Source organism: Stegostoma tigrinum, chromosome 1 (genome assembly GCF_030684315.1).
Source record: "Stegostoma tigrinum isolate sSteTig4 chromosome 1, sSteTig4.hap1, whole genome shotgun sequence".
Lineage (NCBI taxonomy): Eukaryota > Metazoa > Chordata > Chondrichthyes > Orectolobiformes > Stegostomatidae > Stegostoma > Stegostoma tigrinum.
In genome coordinates this window covers 35338857-35363011 of record NC_081354.1, presented here as the reverse complement: position 1 = coordinate 35363011, position 24155 = coordinate 35338857, and the positions used below count along the sequence as shown (strand labels likewise).

Below are 24155 nucleotides of genomic sequence, written 5' to 3'. Positions count from 1 at the left end.
TTCAGAATACTACAGAAACTGAATTATGCAATACAACTTGGAGCAACAGTGAGTTAGAGTGAGCAGAAATGTAATTTTTAGGTCTCTATGAAAATGAGTAAATGATTAATAGTAGTGAAATGTGTATCAACTGTTTAAGTTTGTATTTCCTCTATTAATATTAAATAACTAATAGTGAATTCAAATATACCAAAACACAACAGCTTTTCTTCATTCTTTATTACTTAAATAAAAACAAGTCACAACTAGTACTACTTTAGGACTGGAGAACAATATAAAATTAATAAAGGCTTGTTTTTTTCATGATCCGCAAAAATTCTTGTTCATTTATCTCGCCATCACCATCACGGTCAGCTTCATCAATCATTTCCTGTTTATGAATAGAAACAAATTTTTAAAACATTACTAAAGCTGTATTTCTTCCTATGTGACCATGAAACTGTAAACCCATTTCATAAATATACTTAAAGAAAAACTCTTGCTAGAATAGTATTCATACACAGATACATATACTAGCAGACCACCAGTGCCACGTTTTGCAGTGAACATGGAGATGCATAGCTTCATGAGAGGTAACACCATCGGCCAGGTCATGAGTATCATATGACATATGCTATTCAGACATTTTCCTGAATTCCCCCAATTCAAAGTATTTATGTGCTTTATGCAAATTGTTGGAAGTATATGCTCATAAAGACATTGCAAGACCAATGGGCCCTGAATGAACAGTGGTTATACATGTTTTCACCTAGCCAATAAGATTTATGGATTAAGAAAGAAACATGGGAACAAGGGAGAAGGACGGAAAGCTAAATTTGATTAACTGAAGGAGTAGAAGTGAAATTTAATGGAAAACCAACAGGCTGGAACAAGAGAAGAATTTATGCGACTGGATTTAGGGATTTAACCAAAAGGCAAAGTAAAAATTTTTTTTAAAATCTCAAATAATATTCAGGAATGCAGGAGAAATATTGAATAATCTTAATTGTTACTTTTATGGATCTGAAAATTTGATTGGGATTGCAAGATCAACTAGCACATTGTTAAAAAATGTAGCTCTGCTGATACATTTCATCCTTAAGTTTTTGTGAGAAGTTTGATGGGAAATTATTAAGCAAATTCATCAGGATCTTAAAAACAGGGACAGGAAGGGCAGGTTTGTTTCTGTGCTAAGCAAATGATGGAGAGATCTGGATGTGAGTTTGCTCACTGAGCTGGAAGGTTAGTTCTCAGACGTCTGAAAACTAACCTTCCAGCTCAGCGAGCAAACTCACATCCAGAAATTCAACCTGAGCTACAAATCTTCTCAAAACTCGCTGATGGAGAAATGTTAATCAGCAAGCTCCAGAAATTTGCAACTCACAGTGCATCTCTTAATTCCCTGAAGATGCTGGTCTATTTGCACATCCATAATGTTTAACTGACTTACATCATAGTTAGAAAGCCGCTATTAGGTCAGTCACCCCCACAAAACCACTGCTCCCCCACTTCCCCTTGACACAGTTCAGGTTTCTCGATATCACAATTAGTCAAAAGGTGCCTTGATGTCAAAAGGTAGTCACTGTTATCTCCGCTCTCACATTCAGTGTTTTATCAATATTTGAACTAAAGCCAAAATTATTCAGGAGATAAATGGGCCTGAGGTAACCCAAATTCTGCATCAGAGGGTAGGTTATTGTGGGTAAGTGTCGCTTAACAGCACTGTTGGTGACAACTTCCAAGTTTGCTTATGATTACGATTAGGCCAGTTAAGGCTTGTCGTACTTGTTGTGGGAGATGTACCTGGACAATTTTCCACAACTGTCAGGTAGAAGCCTATGTTGTACCTGTACTGCAACACCTTGGCAAGGAGCACATCTGGGTACGGAGGACAGATTTCCAATACTATTGCCAGCATATTCTTGGGGCCTACAATCTTTGCAATATTCTGTGGCTTCAGCCATTTCTTAATACGATATGGAGTGAACCAAACTGGCTGAAAGCTCACAATCTCTGATACTGGGAATCTCAGGAGAAGGCGGAGTTGAATTGATTGTCCACTCAGCACTTCTAGCTGAAGTTGCATTAGCCTCGTCTTTTGCAGTGATGTGCTGGGCTTCCCCATCATTGAGAATAGGGATATTTGTGAATCCTGCATCTACAGCGAGGTGTTCACCACCAGCCATAACTCAATGTGACAGAACTGCACAGCTTAAATCTTAACCTTGGGTTTTGGGATTTTACTTTTTCCTCCCCAAAATAATTTGCTCAATCACAACTACTTATACTGAAACTTGGAGATCACATCACATCATCATTAGGGACCCTGCAAAATAATAATCACTATGCTCACTATGGAGTCCTCAACTGCTAGTGTTTTGGCATTTCATATTTGTTGCTTCTATCAGCAACCACCAAAACTGCAGTGTCATAGCATTGCTCATTTCTCATTTTCTTCAAATTATCACAACTTATGCAATCATTCAGGACTGCCTACTTAATTATCAGTTTAACATTTTCTATATGATCTCCAGTTTCCACACTGATAACACAGACTCACTTTTTGTTCTCAACTGCTCACTCAGCTATCTCCTAGAAATGTATTCTAGGAATTCTTCAGCCCCATAGACAAGACGTTTCCAATAGATACACACCAAAGGTGGGAGAGGAGAAGGATTAAAGAATATGCATGATTCTTTGAAGCTGGGCAGATGGATAAAGAAGCTAATGAAATAGGTAGGACTTTAGGCAAGTTCAAAAGCTAAGGAAACACGAGTTTGGCCTCGGCTGTAATACTATTTAAATCTGTCCATAAGATTCTAGGAAAGATGTGACAGATTTAGAGAGGTAGAGAAATGATTTAGTATAATATATAAAGGGACTGCAAGGGGGCGGACACGCTGGAGAATTTGGACTTATTCTCTTTACAGCAGAAAGAGTTAAGGGCTGTTTAAAAATGATTATTAACAAATTAGTCATTAGAGGGCATAGATTTTAAGGTGGTTAGCAAAACAAAATCAAAGGCTTCATGAAGAAAAATCTCATTTAAAAAGGTGATTAGGATTTGGAATGTGTTGTTGATAGGGTCGTGGATACATGTTCAATTGTAGCCTCCAGAAAGAATTGGATACACACCTGAAGGAAAAAAAAATGCTGTAGATTTGGAGAAAAAAGAACATTTATTTTTCTTTTTTTTTTCTGAAGAAGGGTCTAGGCCTGAAACGTCAGCTTTCCTGCTCCTCTGATACTGCTTGGTCTGCTGTGTTCATCCAGCTCTATACCTTGTTATATCAGGGAAATGCCATTAACTGGATTGCTCTACAAAGGAACCAGCACAAAAGGCCAAACAGACTTACCCTGTGCCATACTGTTCTATAATTTCATGATGACAACAATTTTGCAGAAGAGAATTCAAAAACACAAAGCTAAAGTGAAATTATGGTGTACTCTGTAGGTGCACACAATCTATATCCGACCATTTTATGCTATCAACCACAGTTCCCCAAATCATGAACTTAAGCTTACCAGTAGCCAACCAAATCATGATTTGGGAGCAGAAAGGGTGGGGGAGAAAATTAAAGGAAGTAAAAATCACCATCTGACTCCTGCAACCGCAATTGGTATAGCAGACGCTCAAATGAAGAGAAATTTGCTCAAGAACACTCACTGCTTGTCTTTCAAAGGAAGAGCGATTAAAAAGTGAGTGAGTACAAGAGAAGAAACAGCAAAATCAAGCAGTAAGAGTGAAAACAACTGAGATAGTGCAGTAAGAAGGAGAAACAAATGCAAAGAATATATGGTGAGAAGAAAGAAGTGTGACAAAAAAAGGCATAAGAATAAACAAAGTACATAAGTGGGAAACAATGATAAGTCAAATAATGGGCAGAATCCTTTGGGGGTCTGATTAACATGGCCTTTGGTGATATGTGTAGCATATTGTTGTCTCAGATTCGCCAGCATCTGCAGTTCCTACCAGCTCTGGCAATATTCTTGCTTAGCAGCACTGACATACCTACCGATGGTCATTACTGTTCATTAACGACCTTGTTAATGCCACTACCGAAATTATTAATACTCAGACACCCATTTTGCCAAACCACCAAACAGCTCCACACCAGGAAAAGTAGGCAAGGAAACATGGCTGTTGGATACAGCTTGCTCTGAATAACCCTGATTTTGGAAACCAGGCACGAAAATATGGCCATCAGGCACGGTCCACAGGCAGCAGCTATGTGCACACCATGTCCACTAATTTGTTATCTGACATAGGCCAGCCTCAAAGAACCTCATAACACATATCCAATTTACTTACAAGACCCTTGTGCACTTCAATGTGTTACTGCAGGCTGCACTGGCAGCTATCATTATAATGCTGCAGCAAGGACAGTCCAAGCTTGGGGATGTGCACCCAGCTGACCGACTGGACCAGGCTGCATTTCCAGGCTTTTCCCTTGCTGTCATAGCACTTAGTCACACTAAGAGCATCTTGATCCTCAAAACATCCCTGCCTTGCATTCCCTTGACTTTTTGTATTTTGCTGCTTCAATTAGAGATACAAGCTCATATCTTTGGTGTCATGCCTTATTGACATGGGAGTCACAACACAATATCAAGAGCAGCAGACTCTGCTCAGGGCAGTCAGAGACTGGATCCTCTCTTCATAAAGAGCAAGGAGCCAAATGAGTAGCAGCACACTGCCATTCTGATCTTCTGTCCTATTGCCTAAAGTTTTCTTTCCGGAATGAAAGAGAGGCGGGTATTACAGGAGATGAAAATGAATGGCACAGTGCTTATTTTCTGTGCAGGTGGAAAAAGGGACAAAGTCAGTCAGTTTATAGGCAGGATAAAGGCATGCAAAGTTTGTGCTGGCAGGAACTGGGTGTGAGAGACAGATCAGGGGATATGTTGCAAGAATAGTGGAGAAGACGGCTGACCTTACCAGGTTGCAGTGAAGAAAGACATGCTGTTGTTCCTACATCATTATGCATTCCACCAGACAGCTGAGACTACTTTGATCCAGGTGGCAACTCGGACAAAGCAGGGCAGAGTCTGGTGTTGTGGCCTCTACTGCAGATCCTGAGAAGGAAGAAGTCCTGCCTGAACACACATACCAGTCTAGAACCCCTTTCTGCCATGTCTAAGGAAAAGGTTAGCAACTGTGCAGGGCAACTCCAGACAGACAGTCCTTTCCAAGTGAACAACAGGCTGTTCAAGGTGACAATGACACATAGGTAGGTCGTGCCTCACAAACCTTAGAGTTCTTTGAGAAGGCGACCAAACAGGTAGATGAGAGTAAACCGGTTGATGTGGTGTATATGGATTTCAGCAAGGCGTTCGATAAGGTTCCCCACAGTAAGCTATTGTACAAAATGCAGAGGAATAGGATTGTGGGAGATATAGCAGTTTGGATCAGAAATTGGCTTGCTGAAAGAAGACAGAGGGTGGTGGTCGATGGGAAATGTTCATCCTGGAGACCAGTTACTAGCGGTGTACTGCAAGGATCGGTGTTGGGTCCACTGCTGTTAGTCATTTTTATAAATGACCTGGATGAGGGCGTAGAAGGATGGGTTAGTAAATTTGCAGACGACACTAAGGTCAGTGGAGTTGTGGATAGTGACGAAGCATGTTGTAGGTTACAGGGAGACATAGATAAGCTGCAGAGCTGGGCTGAGAGGTGGAAAATGGAATTTAATGCGGACAAGCGTGAGGTGATGCACTTTGGTAGGAGTAACCGGAAGGCAAAGTATTGGGCTACTGGTAAGATTCTTGGTAGTGTAGATGAGCAAAGAGATCTTGGTGTCCATGTACACAGATCCTTGAAAGTTGCCACCCAGGTTGACAGGGCTGTTAAGAAGGCATACAGTGTTTTAGCTTTTATTAATAGAGGGATTGAGTTCCGGAACCATGAGGTTATGCTTCACCTGTACAAAACGCGGGTGCGGCCGCACTTGGAGTATTGCGTACAGTTCTGGTCATCGCATTATAAAGGAGGATGTGGAAACTTTGGAAAGGGTGCAGAGGAGATTTACTAGGATGTTGCCTGGTATGGCGGGAAGATCGTACGAGGAAAGGCTGAGGGACTTGAGGCTGTTTTCGTTAGAGAGAAGAAGGTTGAGAAGTGACTTAATTGAGACATATAAGATAATCAAAGGGTTAGATAGGGTGGATAGGGAGAGCCTTTTTCCTAGAATGGTGACGGCGAGCACAAGGGGGCATAGCTTTAAATTGAGGGGCAAAGGATATAGGACAGATGTCAGAGGTAGTTTCTTTACTCAGAGAGTAGTAAGGGAATGGAACGCTTTGCCTGCAATGGTAGTAGATTCGCCAACTTTAAGCACATTTAAGTCGTCACTGGACAAGCAAATGGACGTACATGGAATAGTGTAGGTTAGATGGGCTTCAGATTGGTATGACAGGTCGGCACAACATCGAGGGCCAAAGGGCCTGTACTGTGCTGCAATGTTCTATGTTCTATGCAGAATGATGGTGAATTCTGGAATATGTGTTGATTGGAGAGTTGTTTCAGAAAAGCTGCTTGATAAGATGGGGCAGAAATCAGACAGGAAAGATGCTATGGGGTGGGGTAGGTCATTATTGAGGCAAACTTTATAAGATCAGGCAAGATAACCTCCTTCTTGCTCGGCCTCACATCAACAGACCACCTCCCCAAAACATTGACGCAAATCAAGCTCAGCCAAAAAACAAATATTGAGCAGAGAGGAAAAGGAGAAAAGAGAATTAGACGAATTAAGTAAAAATGTGGATGTGCCAGTATTGGGCTGTCTTGGACAAGGTAAAAAAAGAACATCATACAACACCAGGTATAGTCCAAAAGGTTTATTTGAAAACACAACTTTCAAAGTGTTGTTCCTTCATCAGGTGTAGTGAGAGAGGCATCAAGACACAGAATTTAAATAAAAGATCAAAAGATCATACAACTGATGTGAATGTATTGAATAAAACAAAAATGACTGACTGACTCCCTCCTGTTAATTCTTTAATCAATTAGAAAAGGAGAGGCAGATTTTGATTGATTAAAATCCAAATCCCAGAATTTCTTACAAGTCACTGCCCTGAGGTAACTAAAGGTTTATCAGTGTATACAAGACTTGACATCTCAGGTCAGACATTACATTTTAGATGTGAGACCTTGTTTGGCATCTGTTTTAACCTGGAGTCAGACTGGTTTTATTTCCAAAGCAGGAATTTACCGAATGTCACATTATCTGACTGTGTCTACAAATTGTGTGCTTTTTGAACAAAATGTATCTGCAAATACAAATCTTCTCAGAGCAGGATGAACACAACAGACACCTTGAGGTGATGAAGGACGCCCTCATAAGAATGGAATATAATACTCAACTCATTGATCACCAGTTCTGATGGGCCACACCGAAACAATGAAATGACCTCCTCAGAAGACAGACATGGGATATGACCATTCTTGTCCAGTAAGTTGCTAGAGTGGAGAAACTATGCTGAGTTCTTTGCAGCCTTCAACACTATATCGATGATGAAGAGCACCACTCCAACATCTTCCCTACATCTCCCACTTCTCATCTTCAAGCAACCACCAAACCTTACATAGGCTATTGTTCAAAGCAAACTACCCAGTCTTCTGGTTTATTCAGATATTTGCATCAGTTGTATGATCTTTTACTTATAAATTCTGTTCTTGATGCCTATCTCACCACACTTGCTGAAGGAACAATGTTCAAAAAGCTTCTGATTTCAAATAAACCTGTTGGACTGGTGTCATATGATTTTTGACCTTACGTTTAAAAAAAACCAATTGACCATGGAAAGAAAATGGTTTCATATTTTGGCTCACGCATTTGTCTCACCTCTTAATTTATAAGTCAGTCAGCCATCCTTCCAGCCAAAGTAAAAAAAAACTGAGTTGCCAGCCTCAAAAATGCCTTAAATACTACATCCAGGTGGCTCATACAAGTAATACTTTCCTATACAGATAAAATATACACAAAAATATTACCTGCAATTCCTCATCTGTTAGATTTTCACCTAGTTCTTTAGCAACTCTCTTAAGGTTCTTGAACGATATTTTGCCAGTGCCATCATCATCAAACAATCGAAAAGCTTTCAAAATCTCTTCTTTGGAATCTTTCTCGCTCTGAGAAAAATGAAGTGTACACGAGTTTAATCAGATTCTTGATTAACTTTCCATTACCAATAAGATCCGAACAATAAGTTTTGATTTTATATAAAATGTGCATAACACCTCACCATTTTCTGAGTCATCATAGCTAAGAAGTCATTAAAATCAATGCTACCAGATCCTTCTTTGTCAATGTCTGAAATCATCTTTCTTATTTCTTCTTTTTTAGGTTCAAATCCCAGTGCACGCATGGCAACCTAAGAAAAAAAAAGTTATCACTAAACTTTATAATGTTGATGCAATTGCCCAGACCTTCTGACCTATTTTGTGAAATTCAGATAAAGGTGGCGCAAGTATGTTTTAAATAGCAAAATGTAATATGAATAGAAGCATTTCATGACTCGGAGAGGCAATCTGGTTTCTATCTAATCCAGAAATAATGTTGCTGCATGAATAATCTACTTTACAATTTTGAATGTTAAACAGGAGACACCCACGCTGATATTTTGACTAAATAACCAGTTTTGAGTTTATACAGCATTTTACAGAATCTTCAGAAGTCCAAAAGCATTTTACATACCACAATATAGTTTTGAACTGTAATAACTGCTTTGTGAGGCTTTGTGAGGGGTAGGTCATGCCTTACAAACCTTATCGAGTTTTTTGAGGATGTGACTAGAAAGGTTGATGAGGGTCGAGCTGTGGATGTGGTGTATATGGACTTCAGTAAGGCATTTGATAAGGTTCCCCATGGTAGGCTCATTCAGAAGGTCAGGAGGAATGGGATACAGGGGAACTTAGCTGCTTGGATACAGAATTGGCTGGCCAACAGAAGACAGCGAGTGGTAGTAGAAGGAAAATATTCTGCCTGGAAGTCAGTGGTGAGTGGAGTTCCACAGGGCTCTGTCCTTGGGCCTCTACTGTTTGTAATTTTTATTAATGACTTGGACGAGGGAATTGAAGGATGGGTCAGCAAGTTTGCAGACGACACAAAGGTCGGAGGTGTCGTTGACAGTGTAGAGGGCTGTTGTAGGCTGCAGCGGGACATTGACAGGATGCAGAGATGGGCCGAGAGGTGGCAGATGGAGTTCAACCTGGATAAATGCGAGGTGATGCATTTTGGAAGGTCGAATTTGAAAGCTGAGTACAGGATTAAGGATAGGATTCTTGGCAGCGTGGAGGAACAGAGGGATCTTGGTGTGCAGATACATAGATCCCTTAAAATGGCCACCCAAGTGGACAGGGTTGTTAAGAAAGCATATGGTGTTTTGGCTTTCATTAACAGGGGGATTGAGTTTAAGAGTCGTGAGATCTTGTTGCAGCTCTATAAAACTTTGGTTAGACCGCACTTGGAATACTGCGTCCAGTTCTGGGCGCCCTATTATAGGAAAGATGTGGATGCTTTGGAGAGGGTTCAGAGGAGGTTTACCAGGATGCTGCCTGGACTGGAGGGCTTATCTTATGAAGAGAGGTTGACTGAGCTCGGTCTCTTTTCATTGGAGAAAAGGAGGAGGTGAGGGGACCTAATTGAGGTATACAAGATAATGAGAGGCATAGATAGAGTTGATAGCCAGAGACTATTTCCCAGGGCAGAAATGGCTAGCACGAGGGGTCATAGTTTTAAGCTGGTTGGTGGAAAGTATCGAGGGGATGTCAGAGGCAGGTTCTTTACGCAGAGAGTTGTGAGAGCATGGAATGCGTTGCCAGCAGCAGTTGTGGAAGCAAGGTCATTGGGGTCATTTAAGAGACTGCTGGACATGTATATGGTCACAGAAATTTGAGGGTGCATACATGAGGATCAATGGTCGGCACAACATTGTGGGCTGAAGGGCCTGTTCTGTGCTGTACTGTTCTATGTTCTATGTTCTAACTGGCATAGTGTAAGGAGCAATGATCATTCAATCTTCACTGAGAGAACAGCAGTCAAGACATTTACATGCAGGGAGAGATTTTAAACTTCGGCAATGAGTGTACATGCTGAGGACATTACTTCACCAGTACAATCCAGCACACTGTCAATTTTTAACAAAATCACAGCCCAAGTCTGTTTTGTATTAAATTTATAGATTGCAGTGGTTAACTAGTTACATTTGCAGCATCAACACAAGGTATTGCCATGAAGGTTATCAAGCAACTGTCAATAAATTTTAAAACTTCTTTTAAAAAATCAAAATCATTTGATTTAAAATGTATTATAATCTGTATGCAGATATTAATGAGGGTCAAGATGGTTTTGGGCCCAAGACTAACTTCAAAAAAAATTGAGTGTACAGTTTTTAAATTGACATTATAGCACAAAATTGTGAGGCTGCATTATCAAAAAGCTGTTCATAAGAGATCTTAAAAATCCTATTTCATCTTGAGATACAGTAAGATGCATTATCAAAGCAACTCTTGCTTTATAGTAATAGTAGGAACTGCCGATGCTGGAGAATCTGAGATAACACTGTGTGAAGCTGGATGAACACAGGCGGCCAAGCAGCATCAGAGCAGCAGGAAAGCTTGACGTTTCGGGTCAGGACTTTTCTTCAGAAATGGGGGAGGGCAAGGGCATTCTGAAATAAATTGGGAGACGGGGGAGGTGGATAGAAGATGGATAAAGGAGAAGATAGGGTGAGAGGAGAGGTCGAAGAAGAGGGGTTAGAGCCAGTGAAGGTGAATGTAGGTGAGGAGTTAGGTGGGGGATAGGTCAGATAGGTCAGTCCAGGGAGGATGGGCAGGATGAAGTTAGTGGGTAGGGGATGGTGGTGGGGCTGGAGGAGGGAGGAATGGTTAGGGAGGCGGGGACTAGCTGGGCTGGTTTTGGCATGTGGTCGGGGGGAGGGGAGATTTTGAAGCTTGTGAAGTCCACATTGCAGCCCATGGACTGCAGAGTTCCCAAGCAAAAGATGAGATGCTGTTCCTGCATCTTTCGGGTGGTGGCATTGTGGCAATGCAGGAGGCCCAGGATGGACATGTCGTCCAAGGAGTGGGGTGTGGTGAGGTGAGTTGGGGGGGGGGGGGGGGTGTTGGAGGAGGAGGAGGAAAATTGTCCTTGAATGACATGTCCATCCTGGGCATCCTGCACCTAGTCCCCGCCTCCCTAACCATTCCTCCCACCTCAAGCCCTACCCCCATCCCCTACCCACTAACCTCATCGCGCCCCCATGACCTGTCCGTCCTCCCCGGATTGATCTATTCCCTCCCCTAACTTTCCACCTACATTCACCTTCACTGGCTCTAACCCTGCCTCTTTGGCCTCTCAGTCTCCTCTCACCCCATCTTCTCCTTTATGCATCTTCTATCTGCCTCCCCATTTATTTCAGAATCCCCTTTCCCTCCCTCATTTCTGACAAAGGGTCCCGACCCGAAACGTCAAGCTTTTCTGCTCCTCTGATGCTGCTTGGCCTGCTGTGTTCATCCAGCTTCACAACGTGTTATCTTCCTTTATAGTATCTGAAGCAAACATAACTGTTCTTTTATAGTTTGTACAAGTGAAACTTTTCTACTGAGGTAGTTGCGCTTTCCCTGAACTATTCTGTACTCCTTCTTTAGGACACCAATTATATTTGCTCCGTTAATATTCAAATCTCCTGTCAACTTCCCAAAATCCTTTAATCTCTGGGCTTTCTTAGATAAAGTCAATCCTTGATTATCCTGAACCCAAAACAAGCTAATAGCCCTCAATGCTTACCCTCCTGGCTGTAAATCACCATAATAAAAACAAAACAAATTTCCCATCAACACTCCCAAACCCCTGCTCTCTGGCACATATTGGATTAGATCACTGCTCCAGAAGGATTATCTATCTAGTTTTTTTTTAAATAAAACCTTTAGGAAAGTAGCTAACCCCATGTGCTACCATTCTAAAATTCAAATTCTAAGAATGATTGTAATATGTTCAGCTGTGATATTATGTACAGTTCTTCATGAAGGATGTGAACACATTGGTCAGAGTGCAGAAGAGGTTTACAAGAATGGCTCCAGACATAAAAATTTAAGTCATGAAGTTAGATTAGCAAAGTTGGTATTATTTCCTTTGGAGAGGAGAAAGCTTCCAAAACTGGAGCATTTGGTTAGAAATCCTCAGCTTATTAAAAGCTCAGAAAGTCCATGCTTTCAGTTGTTCATTTCAAAAGACTTTACAGTCCATAGGGAAGAACTGGGGGACAATCAGCTATTTCAAACTTAAACATTAAACAGAGGAATAATTTATCTGGATTCAGATCACAGTAAATTGATGATTTTGGAGAATATATGTGATTTTGTTTTGCTGCATTTTATTTAGGATATTTCAAACTGTGTTCTATGCCTAGGTTATTTATTTTGTTTTTTATCTTTTGTGGAATAAACATCTGTTTGTTGACTGAATAAATTCTGACTATATTTCAGCAAATGACCACCGTTAACTAAAGTAAAACATACATAATCTATCCTGGCATATTTCATTCTGGGATTTGACTTGTCCATCAACCGGAATTGTGACACTAGTTTCTTATACAAATACGGTACAACCTCTTTGTTGTTGTGACCAGTGCACTGTATGTTTTATTAACTGCCCACTCCACCCATTCTGCAACTTTTAATGTCATACGCATTATTGTGTGATTTTAAATGAATATTAACTATCACATAACAATGACGATTGTGTTATTTAAAAGTACCTTTATTTCCTTTACATCAATCGTTCCAGAACCATCGGTATCAAACAAATCAAAAGCCTCCCGGATTTCCTGCTTTTGTTCCTCTGTTAGATCAGGTCTTGGCCCAGTCTTTTTGCGTTGTGAAGATCCAATGCCAGTTTTCCTGAAGTTTGATGCCTAAAGACAATTTTTGAAAACGAAAATAGCGATTAACATAAACTTAGAAATGCTTATTATTTGCACACACAGAATTTACTAGTACTCTTTAATAGAACTATAGAAGCATACAGTACAAGGCAGCTCAGGAAATTTGGCATGTCCATAAGGACCGTCGCCAACATCTACAGATGCACCGCAGAAGGCATGCTGTCAGGTTGCATTATGGTCTGGTACAGCAACTACTCTGCCCAGGGCCGTAAGAAACTATAAAAGGTGGTGTGTACAGCCTAGGACATTACAAAAGCCAATTTCCTATCCATGGACTCCAATTAAACACTGTGCAGAAAGGCTGCCAGCATCTAAGATCCATATACTCCTACAACCTGTTCCATCAAGCAGAAGATACAGAAGCCTGAACACAGCTACCAAGTTCAAGAACAGTTTCTTCTCTGCCATTATTAAATGGATGGATGGACTGTCTAACTTCAAATAATGCTGATGTTGTTAATGTTGAGCTTGCCGCCTACATGTACTGTGTGGTGTAACCTGTACACCTTACTCTGTCCAAGTTATTTTCACCCTATGATCTGGACATCCTTGATTACTATGATCTGTACTGCTCACAAACAAAACTTGTAACTGTACTTTGGTACACATGACAATAAATCAAATAATCAATCAGGTGATCATTCATTTCATTATGCATCTTTGAGCTCTTTGCTACTGTTACAGCTGACTGGGGTATAACACTGCAAATCAAAGCCCACTATTCCAACAGTTGTCATAAATATTAAAGATTCTACAAAAGTATGCAAACTTTCCCAATTGCCTGTCTTTTAAGACCCAAGTTGACAGAAATCATAGACCAGGTTTCTACACTTAACAAGAATTATTATTTATTACAAATAAATAGAATCTAGCTACAGGTAATCAATAATGAACCATCACTACATACATCTACTAGTCAAAACTCAGCCCCCTTACATCACAAAGACCGACACAAAAAGCCTTGGTGCTAAGGGTAGAAGAGTAAGAAGAGACTGGGAAGGCTTTGAGATGATCCTTTTAGCCAGGCCCTGCTACTTATCGATCAATTTCTCTCATTCTCGGGGTGGGGGGGAGAGACGGGGGCAGTGGGGGGGGAGTTCCCGCAGAAATGACAGCCCTTTCTTTTCTAGAGGTTTGAAGCATCCACTACCTCGTTCGAAACCACAAGCTGAACAGCTACTCAGGAGTCAACATACCACTGTCAGTAGGTAGATGGCCCTTATTATGAACAACTGGTTAATATTCTACAATTCAACTGGCTACTTGTTGTCAAGGGATCACATTTTGTACACATACCCTACCTCACGTTCACCTACAACAAAACGACCCCCAACTAGTTGAACATAAAACTGCATAAACAATGCTTACAGTGTGTACCAGTCGAACTTCTTTTATAAAGTGCAGTAATCTCTTCCGCAATCTTTGATTTTTTCAAAACATTCCATTTCCCATTTCAGTCCACAAACAAAAATATAGAATAATAAGAACATGCATTCTTTGCAGCAAGGCACTCTAAACCTAATTTTGGTTTCTTCCTAAAACATTAAATCTTTCTAATGATCTAAATATGTATCCACTCTTTCTTTAGAACAGTCCCTGTTTCCCAAAAACTCTTGTGTAAAAGAATTGCTTCTAATCTCCCTTCTTCCTCTCACTGATGGTTTTAAATTGAAGGACCTTCATAACAGACTCTGAATACAGAGGAAAGCAACCTTCATTTCTCATTATATTTGAAGTTCATCACTACTTAGAAAAATGTATTACATCTTCCTTTATTCTTTTCTGCTACAGTTGAAATAGTCCAATATCTTGAGACTCTGCTAACAACCATGTTTTGACACCATTACAATTTAGCGTGTTCCAAGTAGAATGGTCTAATTATTATAGCTGTTACATGGGTTATATACTGACATCAATTACAAACTGTACATTGATTCACCAAACGTAATACTGGACTTGAATACAAGTTATCAACTTTACTTCAAGAACAGTTTGGAATAAACATTTTTTTAAAAATCCATTCACTGGACACAGACAAGGCTAGCCAGGCCAGAATTTATTGCCTATCCCCAACTGCCCAGAGGTCAACCACATTGCTGGGGTCTGGAGTCACAAGTAGGCTAGACAGCATAAGAATGGTAGATTTCCTTCCCTAAAGGACATCAGTGAAATTTAAGTTCAATAAACTGAAAGCTATTTTCAATGATGGTGACTATGAAACTATCAATTGTCATAAAATCCCATCTGGTGCATTAATGTCCTTTTGAGAAGAAAATCTACCAGGCCTGTCTGGTCTGCTTACATATGACTCCACACCCACAGTATGTGATTGACTTTTATTAGCTGCCTGAAATGCCTTTGGAAGCCATACATTCAAGCACAACTCGTAACGTGAAATAAATACTACTCTTGCCAATAACACCTACATCCTATGAAATAAGAAAACAAATGAAAATTAAAATGTGCCTAACTGCATTTTAGATTAATAAATAAAAAGTAATCACATTTGCTAGTGCAGTTAGGTATTTAAACTGAAAAAGTGGAAGGGAATGGGGATCCATACCAGGAGACAGTAGAGAGGGAAACAAGGACAAAATGACAGAACTGAAAATAAGAAAAGTGGAATGTAGAGAATTCAAGCAGCAGTGTTACATAAAATAGATGGCACTAGAAATGATAAGACAAGAAAATTTAAGGCCTTAGGAAAACTTAATGTGTGGTGCATTTGCAATAATGTGAATGAATTAGTCACACAATAGATATAAACGGAATGGATGTGATAGCAGAGATAATGGGAACTGCAGGTGCTGGAGAATCCAAGATAACAAAGTTTGGAGCTGGATGATCACAGCAGGCCAATATCATTGGGATTGCGGAGAAATAGCTGTAAGGTGTCTGGAGATCAGAAGTGAATACCCAGGGGTATTCGATTTTTAAGAAGGTCAGACAAAAAGAAAAGGAGGTGTGATAGCAAAACTGGTTAAACCATACATCAACACAACAGCAAGGAAGGATTTTAGTTCTGGCCAAGTGGAATCTGTCTGGGGAAGTGTTTATAAACAGCAAGTGGCAGAAATTGATAGTGAGGGTTGTATATAGGCCCCCAAACTGTCTTGATAACGTTGGGGAAATCATTAAACAGGCAAAGAGATGCATGCAATAAAGGTACAACAGTTATTATGGATGATTTTAATCTGCATATCAATTAGGCAAATCAAATCAGTAACAACATTGTACAGGACTAATTCCTGACATGTGTATAAGATGAGAGATAATGGGAACTGCAGATGCTGGAGAATTCCAAGATAATAAAATGTGAGGCTGGATGAACACAGCAGGCCAAGCAGCATCTCAGGAGCACGAAAGCTGATGTTTCGGGCCTAGACCCTTCATCAGAGAGGGTCTGATGAAGGGTCTAGGCCCGAAACGTCAGCTTTCGTGCTCCTGAGATGCTGCTTGGCCTGCTGTGTTCATCCAGCCTCACATTTTATTATGTGTATAAGATGGTTTTCTGGGTCATTTCATTAAGGAACCAAATACAGGACAGGCCATCCTAGACTGGATATCGCACAATGAGTTTTTCAGATGCCTCTTTGTGATTACATCCCTGGATATGCCTTATTCACCACATCATTTCTCTCTTCCCCACAACCCCCACCCCTGCCATTCAATCAATTGGATTAGAAATAGTAGGAACTACAGATGCTGGAGAATCTGAGATAGCAAGCTGTAGTGCTGGATGAAATATGGATCTGCAGATCTTTTCAGCCAATATGTATGCTTATTTTTGGGAAGAACTTCCTCTGGAAATCAGCCATGGCCAGGCCACTTTTCCCATTTTTATTTCTGTTCCAGACATGAATAAACTATTGTTGAATTTCTCCATGCACTCTTTAAATGTTTGCCTTTGTCTATCCACTGTCACCTCTTTATGCAAGAGATGCAAGTATTCTCCTTCTAAGAAGAATTCTACCATGTTATGCGCACACTTCCAAGGGACCTTGCATACACAGACTGCCACTCAGCTAAGCGGATGAGAGTGTCAGTGGAGGGGGACTGGTCGAGCCTGCTGGACAGGAAGAAGCGGAGGGCCCTTAGGCCTTTGGTTGCAGGTTACTAATCCAATTTCCTAGTTACGTTAGTAATTTGCCCTCAAGTCCAATCATTTCATAATTGTCTCTTATGTGAGACTTTAACAAATACCTTCTGGAAGTCCATATAGACAACATTCTTAGAGATTCCGCTATCCACTATCTTAGTCACTTTAATCATTGTTAGTGCAACTCTACTGTGCTGCCCAACTTCATTTAACATCCTCAGATGGAAACCGCCTATTCCTGGGGGTTGTCATTCTTAATGCCATTAAATTTCCCGAACACTGATGTTTTACTAAGGTTAATTTTATTCATTACCTGTTAATTTCCTCAAGACTTCTGACAAGCTATTTTCATTTTCTACTGTGAGTACTGAGACAAAGCAATTAATAAACATGTCAGACACTTCCCCATAGTGATTGACAACATCCCACTTTCAGTCTTTACAAGGCCAACATTGCTCATGACCACTTGTCTTCCCCTTATGTATCTAGAAAATGTTTTCTTGATTTCGATGACCCTACCAAGTTTCCTTTCATAATTCCTTTTCATAGCTGCTCTGTGGCCCATTGCTGGTCTTTGTACCTCCCATTCAGCAAGATCTGTTTTTTTTTGCATTTAAGCCCTTTTTTTATGCTAACCCTTATCACTTTAGATGTCCATGGCTTTTTTTTTGTGTGAAATGGAGCTTTTCATACTCGGGTGTATAAATTGGATTTGTATTATATTAAATATTTCTTTAAACATCCTCTCTGTCTCATTTTGTTAAAGACTGCCTTACCTGAATCTAAATCTCTAGTAGTTGATTCATGCTTTTTGCATGCAAATGCCACATCGAACTCTATCATTTTATAATCACTGATAAATGTTTGCACACAACTAAATTAATAAGTAAATCTGGTTCAATACTCATTACCAAATGCAATATTCCTTGTCCCCTTGTTGAATCCAGAACAGATTGCTGTAGGATGTTATCCCAAACATATTCCAGAAATTCATTACCTTTCTGACAGATGCTTGTCTACCTCTACCAAATCTATGTTAGAGATAAAATCCCCCATTAATACTATTCTGGCATTGCTATAAATTTGCCTAATTCCTGCATTTGTACAATCTAACAATTCAGAGCTGTTACACAATACCTATTACAGTTTTAAATCCTTTACTTTTCCTAAGCGGCACCCATATGACTTCCACTGATATACGTTTAACCTTCTAAGTTTTAAAGAAAACCAGACTTTTATTTTATGTAATCTCTCGTCATAACTTAACCTCTGCAATCCAGGTATCATTCTTGTAAATCCACAATGCAGTCTCTCCAAAGTCAAAATATCCTTTTTATGGTGTGGTGTCTAGATTAGATTCCCTACAGTGTGGAAGCAGGCCCTTTGGCCCAACAAGTCCACACCGCCCCTTGGAGCATCTCACCCAGACCCATGCCCCTATAACCCACACACCCCTGAACACTACGGACAATTTAGCTTGGCCAATCCACCTAGCCTGCACAACTTTGGACAGTGAGAGGAAACCGGAGCACCCGGAGGAAACCCACGCAGACACAGGGAGAGTGTGCAAATTCCGTACAGACAGTTACCAGAGGCTGGACTCGAACCCGGGTCCCTGGCGTAGTGAGGCTGCAGTGCTAACCACTGAGCCAACCTACCGCCCTAAATCTGCCCGTCTAGATCTGCGCATGCACACCATACTCCATATCATTAGAATACCCAATAATTTCAGATGGAAGTCAGAGGGAAAACCATCAGAGGGGAGTTACTGGAATATTTTATTGAAGAATAACAGAATAAGAATGGACTAGTCAGAGAAAGCAAGCAGTGAGTGAAAATTATTCATGGCTGATTAATCCAACTGATTGGGATAACAAGGTGTAGAGCTGAATGAACACAGCAGGCGAAGCACCAGAGGAGCAGAACAGCTTGCTACCTCAGATTTTCCAGCATCTGTAGTTCCTACTATGGCTGGTGTGTGTGTGTGTGTGGTCTCCAGGGATGTAATCACAAAGAGGTATCTGAAAAACTAGTACAGAAAATTAATCTGGAATATAGATCTGAAATTAGAAGTTCAGATGAAACCCTGAACGAAACATTAGGATGGATATCCATTCACAAGGCAGGTAGCAGAAATCAGAAAATTTCCTATCTTGGCTCACCCTGCTTGGTAAAGAGTGCTTGAAAAACTGAGATTTTTCAGTTTAAGAGCAGTTGCAGTAGAGCCTGCCATTCCTCATTCAAGTTTGGAGGCAAACACAGGACCTGCCAGGTATATAGGCAGATTGTTTAAAAGGCGCCCATCAGTGATCTAGGAATTGATCCCAGTTGTACTAAAACTCAATAAAACAGAAGTAAGATGGGGTCTTCTGGTGCAGTGGTACTATTTCTTAATCTGAGTCAGGAGGTGGGAATTCAACTTCTACTTGCTCCATTGAGGTGTTATAATATCTCTAAACACGTTGATTCAAAAATACAACAATCAGCACTCCGGCACTTTTCCCTTTATATATTCCCAAGCACCCTCTATGCCAAACTATATCACATACCTCCATGGCGCTTCATATTCACCATACTAACCAACTGCCTATCACTTATTTCCATGGCCTCTCAGTGTTCATTACCAAACTAAGGCACTTTCATGCCTATTCACTCATATACAATGTACAAAACATTGCAGTAATGCAATGTCATACAGAAACACATAGAACATAGAACATTACAGCACAGTACAGGCCCTTCAGCCCTCGATGTTGTGCCGACCTGTCACACCGATCTCAAGCCCATCTAACCGACACTATTCCATGTACGTCCATACGCTTATCTAATGACGACTTAAACGTACCTAAAGTTGGCAAATCTACTACCGTTGCAGGCAAAGCGTTCCATTCCCTTACTACTCTCTGAGTAAAGAAACTACCTCTGACATCTGTCCTATATCCTTTGCCCCTCAATTTAAAGCTATGCCCCCTCGTGCTCGCCGTCCACTATCCTAGGAAAAAGGCTCTCCCTATCCACCCTATCTAACCCTCTGAATATTTTATATGTTTCAGTTAAGTCACATCTCAACCTTCTTCTCTAATGAAGACAGCCTCAAGTCCCTCAGCCTTTCCTTGTAAGACCTTCCCTCCATACCAGGCAACATCCTAGTAAATCTCTTCTGCACCCTTTCCAAAGCTTCCACATCCTTCTTATAATGCGGTGACCAGAACTGTACACAATACTCCAAGTGCGGCCGCACCCGAGTTTTGTACAGCTTCACCATAACCTCTTGGTTCCGGGACTCGATCCTTCTATTAAAAGCTAAAACACTGTATGCCTTCTTAACAGCCCTGTCAAACTGGGTGGCAGCTTTCAAGGATCTGTGTACATGGACACCGAGATCTCTCTGCTCATCTACACTAAGAATCTTACCATTAGCCCTGTACTTTGCCTTCCGGTTACTCCTACCAAAGTGCATCACCTCACACTTGTCTGCATTAAACTCCATTTGCCACCTCTCAGCCCAGCTCTGTAGCTTATCTATGTCTCTCTGCAACCTACAGCATCCTTCGTCACTGTCCACAACTCCACCGGCCTTAGTGTCGTCTGCAAATTTACTAACCCATCCTTCTACGCCCTCATCCAGGTCATTCATAAAAATGACAAACAGCAGTGGACCCAACACCGACCCTTGCGGTACACCACTAGCAACTGGTCTCCAGGATGAACATTTCCCATCAACTACCACCCTCTCTCTGTCTTCTTTCAGCAAGCCAATTTCCGATCCAAACTGCTATATCTCCCACAATTCCATTCCTCCGCATTTTGTACAAGAGCCTATTGTGGGGAACCTTATCGAATGCCTTGCTGAAATCCATATACACCACATCAACCAGTTTACTCTCATCTACCTGTTTGGTCACCTTCTCAAAGAACTCAATAAGGTTTGTGAGGTACGACCTTCCCTTCACAAAACCGTGCTGACTATCCCTAATCAATTTATTCTTTTCTAGATGATTATAAATCCTATCCCTTATAACCTTTTCCAACACTTTACCGACAACTGAGGTAAGGCTCACTGGTCTATAATTACCAGGGTTGTCTCTGCTCCCCTTCTTGAACTGGGGAAAGTCATATTACAAGTTATATTAAAAAAAATTAATACATGACTTTCAGAAAACAAAAAAAAAGTTTACTACAGGTGTCAATGAAGATAAAAGAAGAATCAATCAACTAGACCATTAAAGTGGTAATTGTTACTCTCAGAAGACTGAGATGCCAGGCATCCATTAGCTGAAACAGCAATCTCCAAGAAAAAACACTTTCAAAGATAGCTTTTTCTCTTAGATCTATCTGCTAATTGCTCAATGCTTGGTTACATGAGATAGGAGTATCAAGTGCTTGCAGTTACCCCGGTACATTCATCTTATGTCTAGAATTCAGCTTGAGTCAACAATTGGTACAGGCCTGGAGCTAAGAGGTTCTATCAATGAGCAGATTGTTGGTGAGTGTATGCCTCTTTAAAGTAGTGTAGCCAACTCCCTCAGCACTTTTTCTGATCACTGGAAGGAGGTTGGCAGGAGAGTAATTAGTTGGGTTGGCTTTGTCCTGTTTGTTTTGATAGATCATACTTGAAATAACTTTCTGCATTGCCAAGGTTAATTCAAGTGTTGTAGCTGTACTGGAACAGTTTACCTGTTGATGCAGACAGCTCTGTATCACAGTTTTTCAATGTCATAACTGAAAAGTAGGTGGAGCACATGGCCTATGATGTATCCAGTACACTCATTTTTGTGGAATTGAAAATAAAAATTAGAATTCAGTCAGGGTGATATCAAAATGAACTTCTTTACACAAACGATAGCAGACATCTGGAGCGTTCTCTCCAAAAACCTATTGAGCCCGTGTCAATTGAAAATTTCAGAAGAGTCTGACAGATCATCATTAAAAAGTGCAGACACATGGGAACACCATCACCTGCAAGTTCCTTTCCCAGTCACACACCATCCTGGAACCATTTAGGTCTTTTGCTGGGTCAAACTCCTGTAAGTACCTTCCCATCAGCAATTTGGGTGTTCCCACAGACCAAGGAATAAAGTAGTTGAAAAAGACAGTATACATCGCCTTCTCCAGTACAATTGGGGATGGTCAACAAATACTGGCTTAATCAGTGACTCCACATTTCCATGAGAGAGTAGTACAAAAAGACAGGCATAGAGAATTATTGAACTAAGGTCGTCAATGAAGATAAATACATACAGATCAAGCATTATCTAATTATATGACAAACATGCTCCAGTCATTGAGTGACATTCTCTCCAGGTTAGAATGAAACTGAATGAATATCAGTATCTATTGTGGGATGAGGGGCGAATGTCAAGAAGCAGCTGAGGAGGATCATCTAGGCAGCACTTCGAAGTATTATTTAATGTACTGATTTATGAACTGTGAGAAGGCAGAAGATGGAAATCAACAGGAGGTTTTCTTGCCCATACTTGATCTCAAGCCATAGAGTTGTTGGGTTCAGCTGAAGATTCCAATAGCTACTAGCCATTGTCTGCTAATTTCTGGTGAGTTATAATCAGGGATTGTGGTATAATAGTTGAAGACATTGGTTGTTCTGTGAGTGCGTGACTGATCTAGGGGAGTAGTCTCCCAACTCTGGCACCAGTGCCCAGATGTTAGTGAGGGTAATTTTATTCCAAATTGGCTGGCTGGGCATGCCTTTAGAATGTTTTGAATTAATGTCAAGTTTAGTTTGGCACTTAGTTTGCTATGTAACTGTTTGAAACAGTTAAGTGATTTGTCAGGATACTTCAGAGAAATACTGCTCATCTGATCCCTCAGTTCTCTTCACTCTTTGGGTTTTGTCTTGTCTACTCTGCATGATTTGATGAAAGGTTTCCTGCGGAATCCGAATCATGTATACAATAGCTGGAAAAGGCCAGCAGGGGCTGGTGACCCTTCTTCAGAATTGAGGAACAGTTTTGAGGAAGGGTCACTGGTCCTGAAACTTTAACTCTGTTTTCTCCTTCACAGATGCTGCCAGGCCTGCTGGGCTTTTCCAGCAACTTTTGTTTTTGTTCCTGATTTACAGCATCCACAGTTCTTTTGGTCTTTGTCATGTATGCAGTACACTGCTCTGGTTAGATGTTCTCATCTTCAGTTTGGAAATTAGTTAATCTCATTTCTGAATTCTAAAAGTTGATGGATACCAAACACTACAGCTGAGAAAGACATACAAACCTTGTTGTGAGGGCAGGTTTCTTTCCCAAAACTATATTAATGCGCTAGTTGCCTTTTTATAAATAAGCAATTTATTTCCAAGTTCTCCAGATTACTAGGCCAAAAATGTACAATCTGTTACATGACAAATCTGCCCGAATGCCTTATATCAATTGCTGTTCGCAAAAAGAACAGCCGTTTTTCTGAAGCTGTGAGAGCAGCTTTGTTCAAAATGACGATTTGCACATCAGAGCTTTTGAAAGTTTGGAATTGGGGTGCATGGTCGCTTTGGCCTCAAATTCCAAGAAGGATCATTCGAGGTACTGAAATTTGACATATCCATTTGATCGAGTGAATCATAACCATTATTTTGGATTTGTAAATATTTAAACTGTCAGTATAATTTATTTTCCTGTAAAGTAAATTTAGGGTTTATAGCCTATTAAAATTGGATAAATTTGATTTTGAATCGACTTAACCGAAACTTGTAACACATTTAATTATCAATTACATAGTAAGAACAAGTGGAAGGGCCACTTATTGGAATCAATACATTCTTCTGGATTGACAATATTTAACTCAACCACGAGCTCTCAGTGGGCACCTCTCACATGTTTTATAAAGCTATTAAAGTGGAAGAAAGCAAAATTTAATCAGTGAATCATACAATAAATAATCAACTCAGTAGAGAATTATGTCAAAAAAACCTTACCATTGCTCGAAGCACGTAGATAAATCGTATATAAAACAAAACCCGAAGCTGATATCTTGCACCGACCGTTTTATCCTTCCAACATAAACAAACTCTCGAACACCTCACTTAGTTTCCCAGACAAACGGACGCTTAATCGTCAACAACCGGGGTGGGCGCGTTGACGTCACCTTGACCGGCACCTCGGTTGACCAACCACAAATCGGTGTCAGG

General features: G+C 40.5%; 1 protein-coding gene across 1 annotated transcript; it reads right to left on the bottom strand.

Annotated features, from left to right (window-relative positions):
- Positions 1-204: 204 nt before the first annotated feature.
- Positions 205-24108, bottom strand: cetn4 (centrin 4). Its single transcript, XM_048542921.1, has 5 exons — positions 23943-24108; positions 12739-12894; positions 8224-8352; positions 7973-8110; positions 205-370 (listed from the first exon to the last, which is right to left on the bottom strand). The coding sequence occupies exons 1-5, from the start codon at positions 23943-23945 to the stop codon at positions 281-283; spliced, it is 516 nt and encodes a 171-aa protein (XP_048398878.1). The 5' UTR covers positions 23946-24108; the 3' UTR covers positions 205-280.
- Between the last annotated feature and the right edge of the window lie 47 nt (positions 24109-24155).

Coding starts and splice junctions, on each gene's coding strand:
- cetn4 (XM_048542921.1), bottom strand. Junction 8,353..12,738: donor TTGATGTAAAGGAAATAAAG/GTACTTTTAAAT, acceptor TTTTTTTCTTAG/GTTGCCATGCGTGCACTGGG. Junction 371..7,972: donor TAACAGATGAGGAATTGCAG/GTAATATTTTTG, acceptor ATTCATAAACAG/GAAATGATTGATGAAGCTGA.